The sequence below is a fragment of the Quercus robur genome, chromosome 8 (assembly GCF_932294415.1).
Source record: "Quercus robur chromosome 8, dhQueRobu3.1, whole genome shotgun sequence".
NCBI lineage: Eukaryota > Viridiplantae > Streptophyta > Magnoliopsida > Fagales > Fagaceae > Quercus > Quercus robur.
The window spans coordinates 32261683-32286831 of NC_065541.1; the positions used below are offsets into that span (position 1 = coordinate 32261683).

General features: G+C 36.3%; 1 protein-coding gene across 1 annotated transcript; it reads left to right on the top strand.

The window, feature by feature from the left end:
- The first annotated feature begins 11764 nt into the window (after window positions 1–11764).
- On the top strand, window positions 11765–13162 carry LOC126696167 (uncharacterized). The gene is made up of 3 exons (XM_050392942.1): window positions 11765–11859; window positions 12137–12303; window positions 12477–13162. Exons 1-3 carry the CDS (start codon window positions 11765–11767, stop codon window positions 13160–13162), a joined length of 948 nt encoding a protein of 315 aa, XP_050248899.1.
- Window positions 13163–25149: the final 11987 nt, after the last annotated feature.

A 25149-nucleotide genomic window follows, 5' to 3' on the forward strand; every position in this document is an offset into this window, starting at 1 on the left:
TGAGGGGGTGTTTTGACCCAACCCACCATGGTAGGTCAAAAAAAATTCAACCTAACCCAACCCATCACATAAGTCCAACCCAACCCACATGGGTCAGGTTGGGTTGGGTTGAACCCATGGGTTTGACAAATTTTTTTTTTTTTATCATTAAATTGAGTAGAAAAAAAATATAAATAGTAATATATTAAAAAAACCTAAAGATTAGTATCAATGTAACTCCTTAAAGGCTCAACACTAATGACTAAACAACAATAGTAATTTATTAGGATTTGTGTGAACTAATTGGCTTTTATATAAGATAGGAAGAATTGGTTATTTAAAAAAATTTATTAATTATATAATATATTTTATATATATATATATATATTAAATTAGTATTAGTAGGAAAAATTAAGGAAATGCTGCTCTATTGCTGGTTTTTTTTTTTTTTAATTATTAAATATATAATATATATTTAAATATATATATATATATATATATATAAGTGCCCTACAATTGATTTTTTTTATAAAAAAAAAATTATTAAATATAAAATATATTTTAAATATATATTAAATATGGGTGGGTCGGGTCGGGTTTGGCAAGTTTGTAATTTTATGACCCAAACCCAATCCGACCCGCTATAAAAAATTTTTTGGTAACCCAACCCAACCCACCAAGCCTTAAAAACCGACCCAACCCGGTGGGTCGGGTTGGGTTGGGTTGGGTTTGGCGGGTCGGTGGGTTTTCTGCACACCCTTAGATGTGTCTATCAGCTTTCCTCATTTGTTTCTTCGTTCTTTGAACGAAGTTCATAGGAGTTCTTTCGTAGCTCATGCTCTTATCCATCCTATTTTCATTCATAGGATTTTGTTGTTTCTCGATTTAGCTAATTTCCCTGCCGATGAGTGTTGTGAAATTTTAAAGTACTCGCAAGTGTACGAACCGTACCGAAGTATAGTTGGACAAGAACGAGGTCTAACCCACAGGGACTTGAATAAACGTAGGAAAATTGATTAAACCTTAACCAAACTAATCATAATCTTGTTTAATAAAAACTGGTTGTTTTTTGCAATTAAATATACTAAACAAATAATAAAATTAAGCAAATAGTTAAACTAAGCAAAAGATATAAAGCAATAAAAAGATGTAAACAATCAAGAGAAAGGAATTAAGGTTTTGGAATCCGCCTTGTAAATCATATCAGCATATATTTATGATCATTAATTTTTCCCAACCACTGCGTGATAATCTAGAAATCAATCTTGCTATCATGGAAAATATCATCATTAAAATCCTTATTTTAAAAATCAAAAGCATGTTCTTTTTCGCTTCTTAAGTATAAAATCAAATAATCAATTGTATCCGTAGCCAAACAAATCACAAGATATATCCAATTCTAAAAATCAAATCATAAATTGTATCCATTGACAAACAAATCACAAGTGATATCCAATTTTATAATCAAGAATTAATAAACCAAGCATTCAATTAATTAAGACAAATCCTAAATCATGAGAAAAACATGATTGAACTCATATCTAGAATCTCATATTAGTCAATTGATATGAAGCAAGAACAATTTAAATCATTAAATAACAACTATTGTGGGAAAAATCAAATCACATAAATATTATTGATAATCCTTAACAAGGTTTCATCCTCAACCCTAATTATAAATTTAGCTACTCATAGTAATTGAAAGAAAACACAAAAATAAAATACTAAACATTAAACTAGACAAATAAAATAAAACTAACTGTCATAGAAGAAAACCAAAGAAGTAGCCGCACTCTCTATACATTCAGCTCTCAGCCCTAGCACTAGCCTCCCTGAATTTTGCCCTAAAGAGCCCTTAAATAGGTCAAGGAATCCTACTACAAGTTGAATTCCCGTTTGGAGAAAATCTCAGATTTTTAGGCTTCATTTAACCGACAGTTTTCGCCCATTTAATGTCATAATTTGGACTTTTGGTAAACTACAAAGTTGTAGCCCTTTAAGTTAACGTTCCAGACAACTTGAATCATCTCGATTGGACATCTGAGCCAAAAGTTATGCCAAAAATACTAACTGATGTGTAGTCTGGAATCCTAATCCGAATTGGACTTGGGTTTGGAGCAAATTTCCTTTGATTCCTTGCTCTAATTGGACTTAAATTTAATTGGGTTGGTCTTTTCTTGAATTCATGCATGGCTGGATGTAAGTTGGCTTGATTCAATTGGCCTAGCCCCACTTTGCATGTAAAGCCCTTGTTACCTACAAAACAAAGATATTATATAATCAGTCACAAAATAACATAAAAGTAAGGCTAAATATGTAGATATATGAGTACTTTATTTTATATATTTCATGCACATCAGTGAGCCCGTTCATGTCATAGCTCCCATAGGTGCCACCTTCCTTAGGCAGAGGGCTGCTCATTTGAGAGTTGGCTCTACACGTCCTAAAGGTGCGACATCTGGTGCTGTTCCTCTTCCTCCGTCTTCTACAGGTGCTGATACGGCTGAGGCGTCTGGTGCTACTGCTGCTAATGCTGATGTTCCTCCACCGACTACTTCGGATGATTCAGACATTCGACGTACGTTGGATCATGTCTTGACCGTTCAGGCGGCTCATGGACAGATTTTGGTGGACATGCTCGATGAGATCTGTGCTTTATGAGCAGAGTTGGCACAGTTTCAACGATCCTCACCGCCACCTCCTTTTGATGATGGATTTTGATTGCCCTTTGGCATTCCGTCACAAAAAGGGGGAGTACATTTTGGATTTGAGCACTTGTAGAGTTTTTGTTTTTAAGGGGAGAGCATTTTTGTTTGTTGGAGCTTATGGAGATTAGATTGTATCTAGGTGCTTCACTTTGTATTTACCTTTTTAGCTCTTGTTTTTTTTTTTTTTTTTGGCTATTCATGATAGGGGGAGATACATTTATTGTTTTATATGTTTCTTGCTTCAACTACTTATTGATTTATATTTATGAGTTATTCATTGATATATGTCTTTATTTTGTGTTGAGTGAAATCAAGAATTTATTTTGTTTACTTGTCTTTTCCACACATGCGGTTATGCATTTTGTTTAAGTGTTTTAGGAAATATACAGGTTGATTCAATTAAGCTGCTGTCTACATTTGCAACTGATGGATAGTAGTTAGGATTGGATTTGTTTTTATGAGCATTTTTTTGTAAAGGGCTTTTCTTGGTAAACTTTGAGCTTTTAGTTGTGTTTTGTCACGGATTGCCAAAAGGGGAGTTTGTTAGGTTCTAAAGACTTAGGAACTTATGTATTTAGAACTCTAATGTGTATTGTTGGCAAACTATGATCAAAACAAGATGTTTAGTCGTGTCTAGACTTGCTCAAAGTTGTATCATTTATGTAAAGTTGGATTTAAGTTGATGCAGAATTAAAAGTGCATTTCGGCCTGGTTCAATTAATCGAAGCTTAGGCTCGATCAATCGAAATTCAGGCAGAATGCGTTTTTCTATAGAATTCCAACTCAGCCCTAGTTTATTTAAAACATTTAGGGTTTTGTGTTTTTGCCTTAGGTATATAAGGTACCCTAGTCATATTTTAGTGTTGCTCATATTGTTGTTTGTGTAAATCTCTTGTGAAATCTGTGAGGAGCTTTCCTTTACACAAGCTTAGGATTATCAAGAAGGAGAATTTTTCAAAAGCTTGATGATCATTTAGTTGCTGCCATAAGAACTTAAAGAAACACAAGCGGGTGTGTACTTGCTAGAGAATCCAAGAAAGAAGGAGTTCGTGGTCTCGGAGCTTGCACGTGGTCGTGTCAGTAAGTTTCTACTGGTGGGTAGCAATAGGATGTTAGTGGTCTAAGTCCTATTGTAAAACTTCGATTCTTTCATAGTGGATTCAGGTTTACCTTGAGAATAGCTAGGTTAAATCCTCCCCAGGTTTTTACTGGTTTGGTTTCCTGGGTGATCATATCATTGTGTTATTTATCTTTCCGCTACTATGCATGATATGATTGTTTGATTGTGATAACCTAGATTTGAAATTTGGACTAAGTAATAACTTGGCTAATTACCTAGGTTAATTCAATTGTGTTTTTAAGGGGTCTAAAAACTATCATAAGTATTAAGCTATTTCTGATTTTGTGTGAGTATGTACTAGTTTGTACATGTACTCAAGAATTAATTAAGAAATTGATATTTCATGTTTGTGTACTCTTTATAGCTTAGTTAAGCACTGTCATACATTACATTTTTAATCATATAGCATAATATGTGCTTTTAGTTTTGGTCATAATTTTTTTTTTTTAAACCAAAAAGATTTTTGTGTTTTGTATTACATATCATGGATTAGTAATTAAGGTTGACCTATTATCTTTACATAACATGTTGTGTATCTTGTTTAGCTTGGAGGGGCTTTTTTTTTTTACTGAATTTTGCTTGTTTTAGCCATGTAGTGCATGTTGTGTGGGAGTTGCTCATAGTTTTTGATCACATGATCTTGATTTTGAAGTCACATGCTTTTGATTGTAAGTACTAAAAAAATCCTAAGAGAAAGGCATAAATAACTATCTCACCATTGTTTACTAGCCAATCATGAACACCTTAGTGCATATCATAAGATTTTGTGCTCAAGAAAGTGTAGCATATGCAGAAAAAGAACATAAGGTGTAGCCTTGGTTCAAATAATAAAATTGGTGTGTACATTATTGGGCTATAATTTATTCCAAATCAAATAAAATTGGTGTGTACATTATAAGGCAAAACAAAAAGAAATTACATGATTGCAAACTTGTTTTCTAGGAAATGTGGGAGTTATATGATGTAACTCTTTAGGTGACAATCACTTTCAAATTTGTGTGATGAATAATGTAGAAATTGTGCTTGATTACTATCTACAAATCACCTCACATGTATCTCATGCTTTTACTAGTTGCACACACTTCACAAGTTATTATTTGCTAAGCTTTGTACATGGAATTGTGTGTGAATCTAGTTTGGCCATCCAAGATTATGTTTTCTATGGTGTTTGATGCAAAATATGTTTAAGGGTTGGCGAAAATTGTGTTTTTGATGATTGAAAATCTTGTTTTTGAAGTTTTGGATTGAAAACAAATGTTTTTGAAAAACTTTTAAACTCATTCTCATGTATTTCATTCATGAAATTATTTAGGTTGAGTGTTTTCTACATAAACTTCTACAGTTTTTCAAAAAATTCAGATTTCCAGAATTTTGATCAATCAAATGTGTTTCTCGACCGATCGAAAATCCCTTAATTTTTAATCATGACTTTCTACCTGGCTCGATTGGTATTCAATCTATGCTCGACCGATCGAAATTGGAAAATTTTCAGTTTCTCAGTTTTTGACCAAATTTTTTTTCATGCATCATTTGTAATTAGGGTTCACATATATTGCATTGTTTTTAGTATCCATCTTGTAGTTTTGCAGTCATATCTTTTATTGTTTTCACACATAACATGCACACACTTTGCTAAATTGGGTACTCAACTTTATTCAAAAATTGATTGATTAATTTTTAAGTTATGTATTTTTTAGTATATGCTATTTTTATATGTAAACTGCAGAAAATATTTTTCTTAAGAGATATGATGGATAATCAATGTGCAAATATTTTCTCTACTTGATTTGAGTTCAAACACCATCTGTTTATAGGTCACATAGTGTCAAGTTTGCATTTATTAAAAAAGAGAATATTTGTGTTCATGTGTATCCTCAACTTTGTTTTTAAGTTTGGTTTGTGTGTCTTTATTTTCCCCACCTCCTAAATTTTCCCCAAAACTGTTTTTCCCAAAGCGTGTTTTGTTTTTCCTATTTTTATAGGGGGAGAAAAGTTTTTTTTTTTTTTTTTTTTTTTTTTTTTTTTTACCTTTGTTGTTCTTAGAGGGAGTTGTTGCTCTTCATTTGTTTTCTTGATTCTCTATTTTCTCTTGACTTTTGTTGCATATGTTTTCTGTTTACTTTTTGTTTGAGTTGTCTTTGTCAATACGTGACAAAAAGGGGGAGAAATAGATGAAATGTGGGAATCTTGGCTAAAAAGGTTTTTAAAATGTTTTGTTTAGGGGGAAATAAAATTGTTTTGAAAGGGGGAGAATATAAAATTTTTTGTTGTATCTAACTTAGGGGGAGAGTTAGTTTACTTTTGTTTTTATATTGTGTTTCATATTATTGTTTATATGTCTTTCTTTCCACACATGCGGTGATGTTTTCTTTTCAGTGTTTTCAGGAAAGACAGGTACATTTTGATCAAGACCTTCTACCTTTTCTTGCAACTTCTAGGTTAGGAGTCTTAGATTGGGATTTGTGATGTATTTGGGAATTTTATTGTATATGGGCATTATGTTGTATGTGTGTTTTGTCACGGATTGCCAATGGGGAGATTTTTAGGTTTTAAGTTTGTAATGTTGGCAAACCATGACAAAAACTAAGTTCATTGGTTTAGAATGGTCTACATTGAAGTCCAAGACAAAAATCTCAAGTTCGGGATGAAAAAAATGAATTACAAGATGTTTCATTCGATTGGTACTCGATCAATCGAAAACCATTTGATTGGTACTCGATCGATCAAAAGTCGAATATCAGCAAAAAATTAGCAAATGTAAAAAGCCCATAACTTGACCGTTTGAAGCCTAAATCGCAAGCCATTTTTTCCAGTATTTAAAGGACATTATAAGCAAACCCTAGAAGGGGGTTTTCAAAGTTTTTTAGAGAGATTAGAGTGCATCTTATGCTCTTTTGTAGATCTAGGGTTTTGTACCCAAAAGCTTTCTAATGTCTTCTACCAGTGTTATTCCTTGAAGAATCTCAAAATTAGGTGTTGTAGAAGTTGCTGCATACAAGATCAACGTTTAAGGAGATCTAAAACCTTTGAGTGGAGTCTCAAAGTCACAAGCAGGTGAGCTTGTGTTGTTGCAAAGGCCAATGAAAGAAGTAGGTCATGGACTTGGAGCTATCATGGGGTCGTGATAGAAAGTTTTCTATTCGAGGTAAGAATAGAATGTTAGTGGTCTAAGTTCTATTGTACAAACTTCAATTCTTTCATAGTGGATTTGCTTTTTACCTTAAGGGTAGCTAGGTTAAATCCTCCCCAGGTTTTTTACCGATTTGGTTTTCCTGGGTCATTATATCATTGTGTTCTCTATATTTCCACTACTTTACGTGATATGATTGTTTTGTTTTAACCTAGATCTGAATAATAAACCTAAGTATTCACTTGGTTAATTAATTAGGTTAAACAATCTAGTTTACAGGGGTCTAAAAACGTACAAATTCTATTTTCCCCTTTAAATTAAATGTTTTATAATGGAGTTGCCACTTATTTAATTATTGGAATAAATACGAAGACCAAAATTGAAAAATTCATTATTTTATTGATTTGCAAACGAATTTACTTTGATCATAAGAAATTACATGGCTTTGGTCCTAGATACAATCTAAGATAAAGTATATGGTTTTGTTTTCTAGTTACAATCTAGAAATTGAAAATTACAAGGATAAGCATTGATCTATCAACCCTTGGTCTAAGCTCGGAGGCTATGTTACAAGGTGGAAAGGTGTTAGGCACCCACCTTGCCCGGTGAAATCGGTCTTCTAGACTATGGTGGCCAACATTCATATCATATTATCCAATATGTTATCAATCAATTTGCATGTTAAATTTAATTTGTGCGCATGTGATAAACCCTAATTCAATTTATTAAGCATCGCATTTGGATTTGAAAATAAATTATAGTGAATGTGTGTGGATGGTGATATCTTAGATTCAATGATTTGAGAGAATTATGAAACAAACATGTTTTTCATATTTTTTTTATGTGGATTTAAGATCAAAGCTAGTGTTATGCATGAACATGTAATGAACAACCAAAAACATGTGAAGAACACATATAAACATTTAAGAACATTCGAACATTTAAGAACATTCAAACATATTCAAGGAATTTAAATAGACACTAGCATGCTCTAATCTTAATCTCATCATAGTAATATTAAGAAAAAAAAAAGTTAGGAAAATGGATTATACCTTTATGCAAGATCCACACGTTGGTGGAGGAGACTCTTAGTGAAAGTCCTAAGGGTGGAATAAAAAGAAGGACTAGGAGAGGGAGAGTGAGTCTCACTCAATACCTTGAGTCTCAAGAAGACCAAGATATGACAAGACTACTCTACTTCACTAGAACTCAAAACAAGAGAAGAGAGGATGTTTTTGTGTCTTGGAATGGAGGAGAAGGGGGGTTTATATAGTAGTGATGGAGAAAATATTAATGGAAGGTCATTTAATGATGGTTGAAAAAGGATCAAAAGGAATCTTGAACCTAGATCCTATTTTAGACTTTGGGGAAAGCTAGTGCATTACATGTAGAGATTGGTGGGAGTGATGAGCAAGCAAAATCCCATAGCTATTGTAACAGCCTGAAGAGCCTAATTCAAAAAATCATATCTTACTTAATTCCGATTGGAAGTATCTCGTTCTTGTGTTCAAATTGAAGGCTCAGATGTCTAGTTTTTGGGAAAAATAGCCTCATTCACAAATTCAAAATATTCTGAGAGATATCAACGAAATGGTAAGCAGAAGTCATTTGTTAGAAAATAATTTCAGCATTATTAACATTAATAGGTCTCAAATTAGTTTCCAATTAACATTAATAGGCTCCAATCACTCCCATTTCAGACTTAATTAGTTCCAAATTTATCATAATTAAAAAGATAATTGCATAAATTACTCGTTGAATAATTAATGTTTGACTATCTAATTAATTAAGTGTGTGCAACATGCAGTCCTAGCCAATCAAATTATGACATGTCATTAATCTCAAATTAATTATAATTATAACCAATTGGAATCAATTGTTTATAATCACATATAGTCGGACTCAATTTGTGATGGTGTATCTCAGCCATTAATACTTGATTTAATTATAACTTTCAATCTAATAGTCTGATTAGAGCTTATGACCAATCAATTTGATCGTTACAACATTAAGATCATTTTGATGAAATGAAATTAAGGATCTAATGGTCACAATCAAGATGCCTATTTTCAAGGTGAAATTACCCTTTTACCCTCCATGCGAGGTTAAATGTAAGTTGCAAAATCGGGTGTCAACACAAATCAATGAGTATCAAAGCATAAATGTAATCAAATAATTACATAAATATCAAATTGGGGTGAATGAAAATTTTGACATTAAAAAAAAAAAAGGCCTATTGACATTTAATCTATCATTTAAACTTGTAAAGAAATCAAAATGTAAGACAGTTAACACTAATTGATTATTGATTAAAATAGTAATTATTCCCAAAACTATTTAATTAAACTATTTCAATTTTTCCATATATTTTTCATGATTCTCAAGAACCATGAATAGTGATGGTGAACTAAAAATTGAATCAACTCTAATTCGTCCACAAGAGTCGTCCAGATCAAAAAGGTTATCTTAACATAGGAAGGTCATCCATCAGGAAAGCATCTGGATGACCCCCAGCACTTAGGAACTTTCCAGAAAGGTTTATCTACAAGAGCTTGTGAATCGGACCACGTGTTGCTACTTTGAAACATGAGCAAGATTCTTGTTGATCACTATAACTTCCTACTAAGTACTTAACTTCCAATGGTAGTTGTAGAAGATAAGATTTAACATTCTAACTTCTATAGCGGTTGTGGAGGTTAGTCCGAACCTTCTAACTTCCACAAATATTGGGGAAGTTACAAAACAAGTAACCACCCAAAACTCACTATATAAGGACTCATACACATTAAATGGAGGTAAGTTCTCACTACTCTCAAAGTTAGAATTCTAACATTCTAGAGAAAAAACTAACTTAAGCATTTAAGGGTTCTTGGCCGGTTCATGCCGGTCACCTTTGATCTTGTGTCTTTTTCTCTTCAAACCTCCCAAACAATCACTAGTCCATTTAAGCCCGAAGCATTCAGCCAACTGACTTTCTTTGCATCATTAGTTAGTACCGTCTGTGGGAAGATTAAACTTGCATATTGCAATTTATCTTTCTTTGACAAAAGGCTGCATGGTTCGGACAAGATCGATGGCCACTAATCTAGGCCACCAGAAGAGTGGGAATGCTTTTAGTCATCCTAACCGTGATCACCAGTCAACACCTGTCATGCAACTGCCTTCCATACAATAAGGGCAATCCATGGCAGCCGCCGTGGCAGAATTAACTTGTCAGAACCAAGAGTTGACCAGGGAGATTACTTAAAGGAGACAGCGTCATGAAAGATATGTGGAAGGACTAGCCCAGAGTCAAGAAGTTAGAGAAGGAGAAAACGCTGATCAAGAAAACCAGTCAAGGGGTACCGCTTCACGAAAAGTGCCTGTAAAGTTGTAATTTACAATTATATGTTTTGTTGGCTTTAATTCTATGCCAAATTTGATTATAATTTTATTCAATCTTTTTGTAGCTTGTATTTATTGTGGGATTTAATTCTAAGAGTTGTGTGATAGAGAGAGAGTGTGTGTAAAGACTAAAGCAATTGAAGATAGAAGAGTTTTCGCAGGTAGCTCACGACTAAGCATCCCGTAAAATTATGCATGTGCATATGATTGGAATGCGAAAAGTCAGGACAGATGGAGACAGTTGTGTTTCGCGAGTATCTTGCGCCTTCCGGTGAGACACTCGCGAAATATTCTATTTTGCCAGACTATGCTATCTGATACACATTTTTTGTACCCATACTATATATATCCACATTACCCAAAAAGGTTGAGGAGTGCTTCAGAAAGAAAACTCTAGCCACAAATCTTGAGAGTTAGAGATTGTTATACCCACATTTCTCTACACAATTGCTTGTGGATTTTCCTCAACTCCTACCTCTCCATTTCCATACCATTGGGAGGTTGATAGCCCAAACACTTACCACACCATTTCAGAGTGTTCAATGAGGTTTTGGTGTTGCTGGGAAGTATTAGAAGAAGCCAAGGATGGCAGATGCAACATGGAGCTTGTTGAGGGATCCGGAGAGCTAGACAAGACACGGTTCCAAGAAGCCTTGTTGGAGTAGGAGCTTGGAGGGTCTCTTGCTAACCCATGTATCCCAACTGATTGTCTAGTGGATCGATTACCACTTAGAGGGCAGCAGAGAGGTTTTTTGCCGAGTTCTTCGGTTTCCTCTTCGAAAACACATCGGCGTGTTATCTTGTATTTACATTCTTCTTCCCTACTCTTTTACCTTTCATTTTATTGTTGTGTTATAATGTTTACAGGTTAGAGTAGCTTGTTTGTTTATCCACTCGCATTTACTTTATTCCACACTTAGTATTAAGTTAGAGTAAAATCAATCGAGCTGTAACTTTAATTTGGGGGTCTAAATAGCTATCGTGTTTTCACACATTTTCAAGCATTCAATTGGTATCAGAGCAGGTACACTCGCTATGGTTTAATTACTTGAGTGTGATCCTTGACACTTTGTGATGGATTGTTCACAATCTCTCAATGCCCCACCATTCTTTGATTGGGGCAATTATGCCTTTTGGAAGGTTCGAATGAGGGCTTTCTTGTGTGCTATAGATGAGTCCATATGGGATTCTGTTGAGAATAGGTATGTTAAACCCACAACAGCCAAGTCCGAATGGGACAAGGTAGCTCTTGCTTTAGCTAATGTGAATAGTAATGCCATTAATGCTATATTCTGTGGTGTGTCCCCTGATGAGTTTCACAGGATCTCGCATGTGGAGACAGCCAAGGAAGCTTGGACGATTCTTGAGAGTACCTATGAGGGTACCAAGAAAGTCAAGGACACGAAGCTCTAAATGCTTACCACCAGATTTGAAGAGCTTAAAATGGGAGATGATGAGGCTTTCGATTCTTTCTATGGAAAGCTCAATGAAATTGTAATTGCTAAGCTCAATCTCGAAGAGAAGATTGAAGATTCTAAGTAGGTGAGAAAGATTTTGAGGTTTTTACCGGAGAGTTTCCAAACAAAAGTCACAGCTATAGAAGGGAATAAAGACTTGGATGAGATCAAAATCCAAGAGCTAATTGGATCTCTCCAAACATATGAGCTGGGACTGCCTTCTCATAAATCGAGCAAATCTCTTGCTCTTAAAACCATCACCAAGAGAATGGATGACTCCTTCGAAGAGGATAATGTGGAGAGGGAAGTAGCATTCCTTGCAAAGAAATTCCGAAAATTTCTGAAAATAAAAAAACAGTGGGAAGCCTTTCAGCAAGGGAAAGTTTTCATCATCCAAGGGTGATAGGAAGGAGTTTAAAAAGAAAGATGGGAAGGAGTTTCAATCCCCTCAAGGAATTGTGTGTTACGAATGCAATGGTCATGGGCATCTCAAGAAGGAGTGTCCTAACTACCTGAGAGGGAAGAGTAAAGTGTTTGCCACTACCCTTAGTGATTCTGATAGCTAAGACTAAGCCACTAAAGGAGAATGTGACAGTGAAGGGAATTATAGGGCTTTTATGGCTATTGCCTCATTTGAGTCAAAAGATGATTTGAGCAATTTAGTTGATGAACTTGGTAATATTTCTGGGGATGAGGAGAATTCGAAGATGAAGATATATGCCAAAATGAAGGGGAGAACAACCTTCAAGAAGCCTATGATTCTCTGCTAGAAGATTGTGGCAAATACGCCAAAGTTGCTAACCTTGATGTGAAAAAGATGAAAAAGGTTGAAGAAGAACATAAGGGTATACTTGTGCAACTTAAGGAATCAAAGTGTGAAGAAGAAAGACTCAAAGGAGAGTTGGTTGCACCTTATTCTAAGATCAAGTTTCTTGAACTTGAAATCATTCAAGCAAATGTCAAGGTTGAGCGCATTTCCACCAAGAAACTTGACAATGTGCTATCTTCTCAGAAATCCTCACATGATAAGACCGGTTTGGGTTATACCAGAGAAGGAAGTTCTAGCAGCGAACCCAAGAAGGAAATACGATTCGTATCAGCCAAGAATGATGAGAAACTTAAAGAAGTGAAGCTTGAGACTAAGACCTCTGCTGTAGTTAAGAGGACCGTTGGTGCAAAACCAAAGGAAAAAGGGAAGTCATTACCCAAAAATCAAAGAGGGCCTCAAGTAAAGCATTTGTGTCATCATTGTGGCGCACAAGGACACACAAGGCTGAATTTTTTCAAGCTTCATGCACTCGAAAAGGCTGAAACTTCAAGGAGAAGACCAAGGGGAGCACAAACTAAGGGAAATAGTGAAGGACATCTATTAGGACACATGTGATTTACTTGTTAGGAACATATGTCACTATTTTATGTAATTGGCTAATTCTTTAACAAAACGCACTTTACTTATAATTGGGTAGATCTAGGTGTTTTTAATACTTCAAGAAACTAGGTTTCAAGATCAAGTGTTGAAGCCATCAAGTCTGTCCAAGAAACAAGCTGAGAAGTACAAATTCATTAAAGCTCGACAGCTGCATCTATCAAGCTTAAGAAAGTTGTTCAGCCCATGTGCTCGACACCTTCTATCTGTTTAGGTTTAAGAAAGAAACAGAAATTCTGATCTGTTTCCTTGGAATCCATGAATGTGTATTTGGGCCTTCTTTTCTTCTAACCCTAGACATATAAAAGGATTATTTTAAGGGCCGTCAAAGAGTTCATAAGTTGCACAAGTGTTGAGCAAAGTTTGTTCAAGCAAATTGTGACCGGAGACAGAATTTACCCTAGTTCATCATTCTTGAAGAAGTTGTTGTGTATGTACACCGGAGGGTTTTGTGACCAAGCTTCTTCTTGATCTTCATTGTTGGGATAAACTGAAGAATTTTTTAGCCAACAACCTTGTCTAGTTGGTGATTGAAGTCGTGTACTGGGATTCGTGCAATTGGTTAGTCACGTACTTGGGAGTCATGCATCGAAATGAGAAATTGTCACTACAGAACAAGTCCAATTGGGTATTGGGGTAAGGGTGTTCAACTATAGGTTGGTATAAGGTACTAGGATTCCTTTACTTGTAACTGTTTGTTGTGATAATAGCAGAATTTCGGGAGTAGTGACCTGAAAATCACCCGATGAGGTTTTTGTCGTATTGGTTTTTCCCATTCATAAACAAATTACCGTGTCAATTTATTTTCCGCTACATACTTAGTTTATTGGTGATTTGTTTGTGCTACCACGTGTTTGCATGTTAATTAACTTAATTAATTCACTTGGCTAAATTAATTGGTTAATTTATCACAAAGGGTCAATTCGTTTTTGGCCTATCAAGTGATATCAAAGCAGGCACACTCTGATTAGAGTTATCTTTGTTGTGTTGATCAATTAACCCCTGTTTGTCATGGATAGAGGACAGTCATTAATTATACCTCATTTATTTGATGGCACTAACCATGCATACTAGAAAGTACGCATGAGAGCTTTCTTGTAGTCTTTAGATGAGAAGGTGTGGCAAGCTATAGAGATTGGTTGGACCAAGCTAAAGGAAGCACTAGTTGATTGGGATGATGCCAAGATCAAGGCGGTAAACTTCAACAGCAAGGCATTGAATGCTTTATTCAGTGCAGTCACTAATGAGGAGTTCAAGAAGATATCCTCTATTGAAACTGCTAAGGAGACATGGACCATTCTTCAGACAACCTATGAGGAAACCAAGGCTGTCGAAGATTCAAAGCTTCAGAGGCTCATTACAATCTTTGAAGAAATCAAGATGGAGGAGGATGAGTCGTTAGATGAGTTCTATGCCAAGCTCAAGGACATAGTGAACTCAGCCTTCAATCTTGGGGAAACCTTTCCTGAACCCAAGATTGTGAGGAAAGTGCTCAGATCTCTACCCGAGGCATTCCATGCATAGATCACGGCAATCGAGGAATCAAAGGATATTGACAAGATTCCTTTGATAGAGCTGGTTGGTAATCTACAGACCTACGAGCTTGGGTTAACTAGAATTGGCAAAATGGGTAAAGGTAAGAGCATGGCACTGAAGGCCAAGAGCAATGACACAGATGAGTCTTCAGATGATGAAGATTCTAAGATGAAGTCTTACATCACCAGGCAATTCAACAAGTTCATGAAGAATGCCAATGGGAAGGGCTTTAACAAAGACCGTAGGCAATCCAATTCTTCTTAGTTCAAGAGCCAAGACAAAGGGAAGAAGGATGCTAGGGATAGCGGTCAGTACACTGTTCCTGTAGGACCTAAGTGCTTTGGGTGTCAAGGTTTCGGTCACATGAAATAGGAGTGTCCTACATATCTTAAGAGCATTAGGAAGAGCAAGACACTTGCTACTACTTTGAGCAACATCGAGCCTGAGGATGATTCTGACAATGAGGATGACGAAATCTTGAATGCCTTCACTGTCATTGTCAATCCTACTGATGGGATTGTTGAAGATATGGATAAAGAAGAGGAATTGGTGGAGTCCTAGTTTGAGAAGATGGATGATCAAGATGATATCCATACAGGCTATGAGAAATTATACAAGATTTCTGAGAAACATGAGAAACTTTATAGGCTGACCACCAAGAAGCTCAATGATGTGGAACTTGATCATGAAAAGCTTTCCACAAAGTTTGATGAGGCTAATTAGACTATTAGAGCACTGAGGTTTGAGAACAATTTCTTGGCTGAAAAGACTAAGAAGCTTGAAGCGGAGCTGTTTCAAGTTAGAGCTCAATTGGAGAGGACTCCAAGTGTAAAGCTTAATGTGATGCTCGATCTTCAAAAAACTGCTTCTGATCGAACAAGTTTAGGGTATGGTTTCTCTTTCTCTAATATTGCTTCAACTAGTATTACTATTTTTGTTCCTCCTAGCAATAATGTTAAAATTGAGAACAATGATGTTAAAACTGATTTAGCTAGTGAGAACTTAGACAAAGGTAAATCTATCTTAAGAGTACCCCCTAAGCAAGATAAGAAGGAAGCTAAAAACCCTAGAGCTAAGAAGGCTAACTCTCAAAAGCCTAAACAGAAGAAGCAGCATCTCTGTCATCATTGTGGAGTTGCCGGTCATACTCGACCAAATTGCTATAAATGGCTAGCCACTCAACAGAGCAACGACATGATAGCATCTGGTTTAATCCTCTCTAATAGCATGATAGCTTCAATCCTCTCTTGCTTCCCTTGGAGATCTTCTCAAAACCCTCATGTTCCCTTTGAACTTGAACGGTTTCAATTCTTCCCCCTCATCGCCGATTCAAGGGTTTAATCAAAGGAAAGGTTCTTCCAAGGTGTGGAAGAAAAAGGACTCCAAGTGATTCTATCACTTTTCTCTTTCTCTCTTCTTGTTTTTGTGTGTGCATTACTTGTGTGTTTTGCTTTCAAGTTTTGAGTCAGTCTAGTTTTACGTTTTGCTTTGTTTAACATGTTTTTGTTTGGTTATTTTTTAGTTTTGCTTTGTTTTGTTTTTCATATAATTTTTTTTAAAAAAAATGAAAAATCAGAAAAATACAAAAACAATGTGTGTTTTGTGTACATTGGTACTTGTGTACTTTGGATGGCCATTGAAACAAAATTTTCTAAACTTTGTATCTCTTGTAGCTTAGATGAGCATCTCTATGCACAACTAAGCAAGTGAGCATTGTAGCTCTTGTTTGTGATGAGTAAGATTAAGTTATCTCTTGTACTTAACACTCATATCACTCTTTTTGACAGGAAGGACTAGAAAATCCTAAGAGAAAGGCATAAATAACCATCTCACCACTAATGCCCGCCAATCATGAAATGACATTTGTATGCTTCAGCATAGTAAAAGTGTAATGTCAATGACATTTGTGTGTTTTGGCATAGCAAAATTGGAATGTCAAAAGCTTAACATAATTGGGTATTTCTTTTCTATCTCTTATATGCCCATGCATGATTTGCTTAAAAGAAAAAATATGCGGAGAAAAATAAAAAGAAAAAAGATCATAAATGCTTTTAAATATGATTGCAAGTGTGTATTCTAGGAGGTGTGGGAGTTATAGGATGTACCTCGAAGGTGATAGTCCCCATCAAACAGTTATGATTGTGTGTGAGTTAAAATGATTTTCTCATATCTCAAATTGTCATAACATGTATACACTTATACAATCTTGTGATGTTTTTCACACACAACACGCAATATTCTTTGCTACTCTTAATACATGTGCAGGTACAATGTGATTTAGTCATCACAAGTTTTTACATGTGTTAATGTATACTCACTAAATTGTATTGACTTATTTTTGAAATATAAAATTGGTTAGACCTGTTTAGTATGTGTGTGTGTGTGTGTTTTTGGGATCCATGTGCTTAAAATTGATGTTGAGAGATGATTTTGAGAGGTTAATATGGTGTTTGGATCTTTGGTTGAGTTGCATGCTTGATTGCATTCATGTCTGTGTTTTTCTCTTCTCGAAAAACTGTTTTTAAAAGCTTGCTTGACACCTTCTCGACACCTAGCTATCTGTCGAGCTTCCAGCTTTTTCTAATCGTAATCTCGACACCTGGTGGGTCGATCGAGAAATTTCCTGTCCCCTCGATAGCTTTTCGACACCTGGTGGATCGATCGAGCCTCATCTCTTATGTCTGATGTTTTGTACCTCGACACCTGTAGCTGTCGACGGCCAAATCCTCGACACTTGGCTCGACACCTTACTCGACACCTCTCAACACCTTCATCTATCGAGTACTGAGGTTCTATATATTCTCCTCATGCGATACAAACCTCATTTCTCTCGATCTCTCTCTCGATAACTCTATCTCTTCTCTCCCAAACACTCTAATCTTACTCCCAATCTTCTCCTTAAGGTTTCTTCAAGCTTTTTCAAGAGTTTCTTCACTTGGTAAGCTTCTAATCTCTCATTCTTCATGCATTTCATGTTTTGAAACCTAGGTTTTGGGGATTTTGAAAAATTTTGGGGTTTTTCAAAATTGATAAGTGTTTGTTGAAATTTTGGGATGGGTTTTACTTAAATAAGTTTAAAATCTCATGTATTGCATCATATTAGCATAATAACAGTATTATCATGCATTTTAGATGTGTGCAATTGATTGTGTGCTGGTAGAATTGGATTGGGCTAAGCCCATGATGTAATTTACTTTGCATGTCACATGTTCATGCATTTCCCACGCATACATACTTCATTTCAATATACTTGCTATATTTGAATTGTTTTGGAGCTTTTTTGATTGTCTCTTTTTCTCTCCCTCTCTTTCTATTTACGTTAGTCGTGTCTATGGCACCTAAGTGTAAATCTACTCCAACTCGGAACCCTCTTCGTTCCGAAGCCTCTTCATCTTCTGATTCTGCTCCTATCTCTCTTCGGTTCCATGATGATGATGCCCACAAGGCATTCTCAGAGAACTTTTCTAGATGCGGCATTCATTCGAAATGCCAAGTCATTCTGGCAGACTTCGCTAACACCGACCTTCCCGATGTTATTCACAGTCGGGGATGGGAGTCACTGTGTGACGTCCTGGCCACTTGTTCTCTCGTGCTTATCCAGGAGTTTTACTCCAACATGCACAGGATTGATCGTTCAGTACCTCTTTTCTTCACTGATATTCGAGGTACGTGCATTCCTGTCACACCGCAGCTTGTTGTAGATGTGCTTCAAGTTCCTAGGGTAAAGTTCCCTGACTACCCTCGTTGTGAGTGTCTGCGAACTGTGTCCAAGGATGAGCTCAAATCTACTTTTTGTGAGTGTCCTTCCGAGTGGGGTGAGCGCCAGTTCACTTACTGTTCGGGCTTTGCAAAAGGCCCTCGGTTTTTGAACTTGGTGATGACCTTTGTACTCCATCCTCTCTCTCATTATAACTCCCTTACAGAGCCTTGTACTCAGTTTTTGTTATCCCTCCTTGAGCATCTTACTATTGATTTCCCTTCTCATTTTATTCTTTCCATTATAGATGTTCATCTAGATTCGGCGTCCCGTGATAAGCTCATCTTTCCTTCTGCTATCACGAGGATATTATGCCATTTTTCTATCCTTTTTCCTGTGTCCAACCACTTTACTCATATTTGTGCCATAGACTATGCTACCGTTAAACGTAGCGAGGCGCAGTTCAGGTCGCGACAGATGGATTCAGCAGCTTTCACCTGTCCGGCTCCATCTCGATCTGCTCAATCCACATCCGCTCCCTCCTCTTCCATGAGTGATGTGTCACTAGGAGACATCATGGCACAGCTTCAGTGCATGGATGCTCGCCTAGATACACTCTCTACGAAGTTGTATCAAGTGAATGTCCGTGTTGGCCGCATTGCTAGATGGCAAGTGATCATGGGTTGTTTTGCTCCTGAGGCTTTTACTCCACCTCCAATGGCTTCTGATTCTGATTCTGAGGATGAGGATGAGGATGATGGTGATGACAATGATGCTTCTGACGATGATGATGGAGATGCTAGCTCTATCGGTGAGATGTCTACATGACACTCTTACCCTTTGTCACTTGTGACAAAAAGGGGAAGTAGTTTTGGTATATAAGAGTAGTCATACTTAAGGGGAGAGTTAGTATAGGACATTTTTGTTAGGAGGAGTGTTGATATCTTGAGGGATGTAGTGAGGATTTTATGTATCTTTTCTTTTCTTTCTTTTATAGATACATTGTTCTTGTACCTTAGGTCTTGTGACCATTTATTGACATACATTGTACTTATTCTTCTCTATATGTGGATGTATGTTTTTTCTTTCACCTACCCCTTACATGTATTTTTTATTTTCTCTCTTTATGCACATGCTTCTTATTACTTGCATGCAATCTATTATTTCTGTTTCACAAAAATATGCCTTGATGAGTTTTGTTTAAAGTATTTCAGAAATACAGGTTGTCAAAGTCTACTTGCCATAAACTCTCTTCTTGCAAAGTTTTTCAATAGTTTGTGTTAGGATAGATTTTATTGTATTCAACAAGTGACTATGAGTTGAGTGATTTATGACTTCTCTCATATATTCATTTGTTTGTTGTGATTTTGTCACAGATTGCCAAAGGGGGAGATTGTTAGGACATATGTGGTTCACTTGCTAGGAACATATGTCACTATTTTATGTAATTGACTAATCCTTTGACAAAACACACTTTACTTATAATTGGGTAGATCTGGGTGTTTTTAATACTTCAAGAAACTGGGTTAGAAGATCAAGTGTTGAAGTCATCAAGTCTATCCAAGAAACAAGCTGAGAAATGTAAATTCATTAAAGCTCGACAGCTGCTCGACACCTCCTATTTGTCGAGGTTTAAGAAAGAAACAGAAATTCTAATCTGTTTCCTTGGAATCCGTGAATGTGTCTTTGGGCCTTCTTTTCTCCTAACCCTAGACATATAAAAGGATTATTTTAAAGGCCGTCAAAGAGTTCACAAGTTGCACAAGTGTTGAGCAAAGTTTATTCAAGCAAATTGTGACCGGAGACGAAATTTACCCTAGTTCATCATTCTTGAAGAAGTTGCTGTGTACGTGCACTGTAAGGTTTTTTGACCAAGCATCTTCTTGATCTTCATCGTTGGGATGAACTGAAGAACATTTTAGCCAACAACCTTCTCTAGTTGGTGATTGAAGTCGCGTACTGGAATCTGCGCAATTGGTTAGTCACGTACTTGGGAGCCGTGCATCGAAAGGAGAAATTGTCACTACAAAACAAGTCCAATTGGGTATTGGGATAAGGGTTCAACTATAAGTTGGTATAAGGTACTGGGATTCCTTTACTTGTAACCGCTTGTTGTGATAATAGTGGAATTTTGGGAGTGGTGACCTGAAAATTACCCGATGGGATTTTTGCCGTATTGGTTTTCCCCATTCATAAACAAATCACCGTGTCAATTTATTTTCCGCTATATCCTTAGTTTATTGGTGATTTGTTTGTGCTACCACGTGTTTACATGTTAATTAACTTAATAAATTTACTTGGCTAAATTAATTGGTTAATTTATCACAAGGGGTTTTTTTTGGCCTATCAACATCTCATTGGTAATGTGATGGAAATGCTGAAAATATATATCCCTATGCCTTGCTAACTTCACTCCGAGATTTGAAAGTTATGTTGGTCGTACCCCGCCACCTAAGGCTCTCACTCAATACACTTGTAAAGTGTGGGTGCAAAAGGGTACTTATGCATAATCTCTTCCTATGTCCATACATTAATACTTCCAATGTTTAGGGTCATAGGTTCATGCATCATGTCATGCATTGCTGTCGGTTTATAGCATGTTTCTTTTACAAGTTTTGTTTTATACTTGTTTTTGTTGATCTTACTTTACTTGTTCTGTTTTGAGTGTGTTTAAAAATTCAGAAACCCATAAAAATTGAAAAATCTTCAAAAAGTTTGATCACTTGTGTTGTGTATATCACATGTTGTTTTCTTCAAAAAGTTTGATCACTTGTTTTTTTTTATGCATAAGCCAAATGAAAAGCTTCTAAGTTTTGTAATTATTCTCTTGTGGGAGGTCATATATGCTCATTTCTATTATTGAGATAGTCCACTTGACTGAGTACTAGTTGTGTATGACTTGATTGAATTGATCATTGAAACTTCACTCTGGTCTAAGGACTATTCCACATTTGATACTCAACCACAACACATAAGACTTTGATTCAATTAATGCTTGTCTCATTTGTGTGATTGTACATGTTCAAATGTGATGTGTATGCTCAATCACATGTCGATCAAACCCAAAAATATTTTTAAGTGTTTTATATATTTTCAAAAGTGATTTTATACTTTCATGCTTTTAGTTTTTGTTTCAAAATGCATTTTTGTATTTTTCTTCAAAAATTGGTTTAGAGGCTGTTTCGCAAGAAGCTCACGACTTAGAGCTTCCCGCAAAATGTGTTTAAGGGAAATTAAAAAGTCACATTTTCATAAGAAAGTCTCGCTACTGCCTCGCGAGTATTTCGTGACTACACTCTTCTCATGAAATGTTTTTAGGCAAAAACTGGAATTTTTTCAATTTCATACTGAGGCTATTGCAACTGTCTTGTGACTATTTCGCGTCTAAAAGCTTCTTGTGAAAGCTTCAATGTGTCTCGCGACTAATATCATGACTGCCTAACCTGCGAAAAATGCGTGTTTTCAGTTTTTATGTAGCAGATGTGACAGTTTTTCAAACACTTTGTTTTTCCCTCGCACTGCCTCTCTCGAAACCCTCTCAACTCAAAATCAATTTTCACTCAAACCCCATCATCAAGCAAAAATCTCTGCAAAATCACTTCAAGGTATGTTTTCCTAAACATTGTTTTCATTTTTGTCTTAGATTATGTAGATTTTAGCTTAGGGATTTTCAAAAAAGGGGTTGGGGTTCTTATTATTGTGAATTTTGTTTTTTCAAAATTTTGATTAGGCTGAGTCCCATTTGATGTGTTTGTATCTATGTTGGCCCCAAGAGGCATTCTAATCATATATTGAGGAAAATTTCATCATGTTCATGCATTTTTCATAAGTGTTGTGTACTGTTGCATGTTAGGTGTTTGATAGAATGTCCTAGAGACATTCTTGGGTTGAATTGGACTTAAGTGAGTCCCTTTGCTTGGGTTTACTCCTGTTTTCCCATGTTTAACATGTTTTGGTCAATGAATGTGTGTTCTACACACTTTGCCCAAGTTGTGCCTCAATGCCATGCCATGCACACACTAGGCATCCTCTAGGCACACCCCATGCACCTCCTAGAACATGCACACACATGCACAGTCACTTAAATTCATGCATTGTGTTTTTGTTTACATGTTTTAACACTTATAGCATGCTGCTTTAAGTCTATTTGCTCTGTTTTAGAACTAACTTGAATCTAATCAAGTCTTGTGTTCTGTTTTTGTGTTTGTGCACTTGTTTCTTTTCTTTGTTTTCTATGTAAATGTGCAGATGTCTCCGTTTCTCAGTTGTGAAAGGAGGCAGCAGCAAAGGGAAAGAGCCAGTGATTGATGTTGATGACCCTTCACCGAGGTGCACTTGTGTTTTGTTTTGTGTTTATACACTTGTTTCTTTTCTTTATTTTCTGTGTAAATGTGCAGATGTCTCCGTTTAAAAGCTCAACTGTGAAAGGAGGCAGCAGCAAAGGGAAAGAGCCGGTGATTGATGTTGATGACCCTTCATCGAGGTCAAAGAGGACACGTTTTTCAATAGGAGTGTATGACCCTGACTTGTTCAGATCTTATGCTGCATTGCTGGTTGAAAGGGCTGTTGAACAGCCATCTCTCCTAGACACCAATATTCCCATATGGTTTGCCACCAAGGATTGGAACTTTCTTCTCTCAAATCTTGAGGATGCATACGAAAACTTGGTGAAAGAATTTTATGCCATGCCATTGTTGAAGGAGAGGAAATCAAGTGCTGGGTGAGAGGAAAGTGGTTCTCAGTTACACCCGTCTACTTGTCCGATATTCTACACATCAATAGGCCAATATTACCTATTCCACCGGTATATGATGAACTGAATCTAGATGAGGAGGTTCTTCGGGAAGCTTCAGAAGCTAATTTGGAATTCTCCTCCAATAGGAAGTCAACAAGTGTGGCACCTCTTTCTCCCGAATTAAGACTGCTCAAAATGATCATGTTTAGCAACCTCTATCCTCTGTCTAGTACCAAGTACATGAATCTCGGTCGAGCATTATTCTTGCATGATCTGATCACTAACATGGAGATTGATGTGTGCTCTCATATTTTCCATATTATGGCAAAAACGGTTGATCGGATTGCTTCAAGGAATTGTATTCCTTTCTGTCGCCTTATCTCAAGGATTTTGAAGCTCAAAGGTGTGCATCCCTCGGAAGATGAGCCCCCATATCCAAGGCCAAGTCCAATTAATATCTGCACTCTCCATGCAAGCATAAGTCACACCAAGAAGAATACCAAGCAAGAAAGTCATGCTACTCAGGGAAGCTTAAGCTCTACCTCCCATGTTTATGATGAACAACTAGACAACATCATGGCTACTCTCCAAGAGATCATTACCAAAATATCTGGACTAGCTACCATCATGCACTCCCAACACATTCATTTCGACACCAAGTTCACATCTCTCCAGACTCAAATGGACCAAATTTAGAGGAAGCTAGAGGAACGTGAAGACTAGCTATTCCATGACAAAAAGGGGAAGATGGTGTCGTTGATAGGGGGAGTGTAGTGATAAGGGGAGGAGAAGCTAGTAACTATTGTTTTGTTTATTGTTTTTTTAGCTTTCATTTAAAGCTTTATTAATCTACTTTTAATTTCAGTTTATATTCAGTAGTTGTGTTTATCTCAATGCTTTGTAGCAATTTTTTATGCTTTTAAGATATTGCTAATATGTCTTAAGTACCTCACACTTGTACCCTAGTAGGATCTTGTATCCTAAATGCATATACTTTGCGTATTTTGCATTAGTTGTGTGTTGGACATGCAATTGATCATTGTGGTTGGTCTTCATTGCATTGCATGTTCGGATGAGCTTGTAGTTATTCTTTAATGACTGTTCTTGTATGATCAAGATATGCTTACATGTTTTATAATGTTTACAAACTTGATCGCATTTTACTTGCTTATGTACGTACCATGTATTCAACTTGTCATAAGTTTAATGAAAGTTTTGTTTGTGTGCAAGTGTTTCAGGTTATAGGTATATACGTGCAAGTGCTTCACAGCTTCTATATTAGGTGTGAGTGAGTTTTGCCACTGTTCCCAAACTCACGTTTAAGTCTAGAGTCTATTTTAGGGGTTTTGTCACGAAATAGCCAAAAGGGGAGATTGTAAAGTTGTAATTTACAACTATATGTTTTGTTGGCTTTAATTCCGTGCCAAATTTTATTGTAATTTTATTCAATCTTTTGTACCCTGTATTTATTGTGGGATTTAATTGTAAGGATTATGTGATAGAGAGAGAGAGTGTGTGTGAAGACTTAAGCAATTGAAAACAGAAGATTTTTCACCAATAGCTCACGACTAAGCATCCCGCGAAATGATGCATATGCCTTGCACATGACTAGAATACGAAGAGTCAGGACAGATGGAGACAGCTGTGTTTCGCGAGTATTTCGCAGGTATGCCTTCCCGCGAGACACTCGCGAAACATTCTGTTTTGCCAGATTGTGTTATCTGATTCACACTTTCTATACCCACACTATATATACCCACATTACCCACAAAAGATAAGGAGTGCTTCAGAGAGAAAACCCTAGCCACAAACTTGAGAGTTAGAGATTGTTATATCCACATTTCTCTACACAATTGCTTGTGGATTTCCTCAACTCCTACCTCTCCATTTCCATACCATTGAAAGGTTGGTAGCCCAAACACTTACCACACCCTTTCAGAGTGTTCAAAGAGGTTTTGGTGCTACTAGGAAGCATTG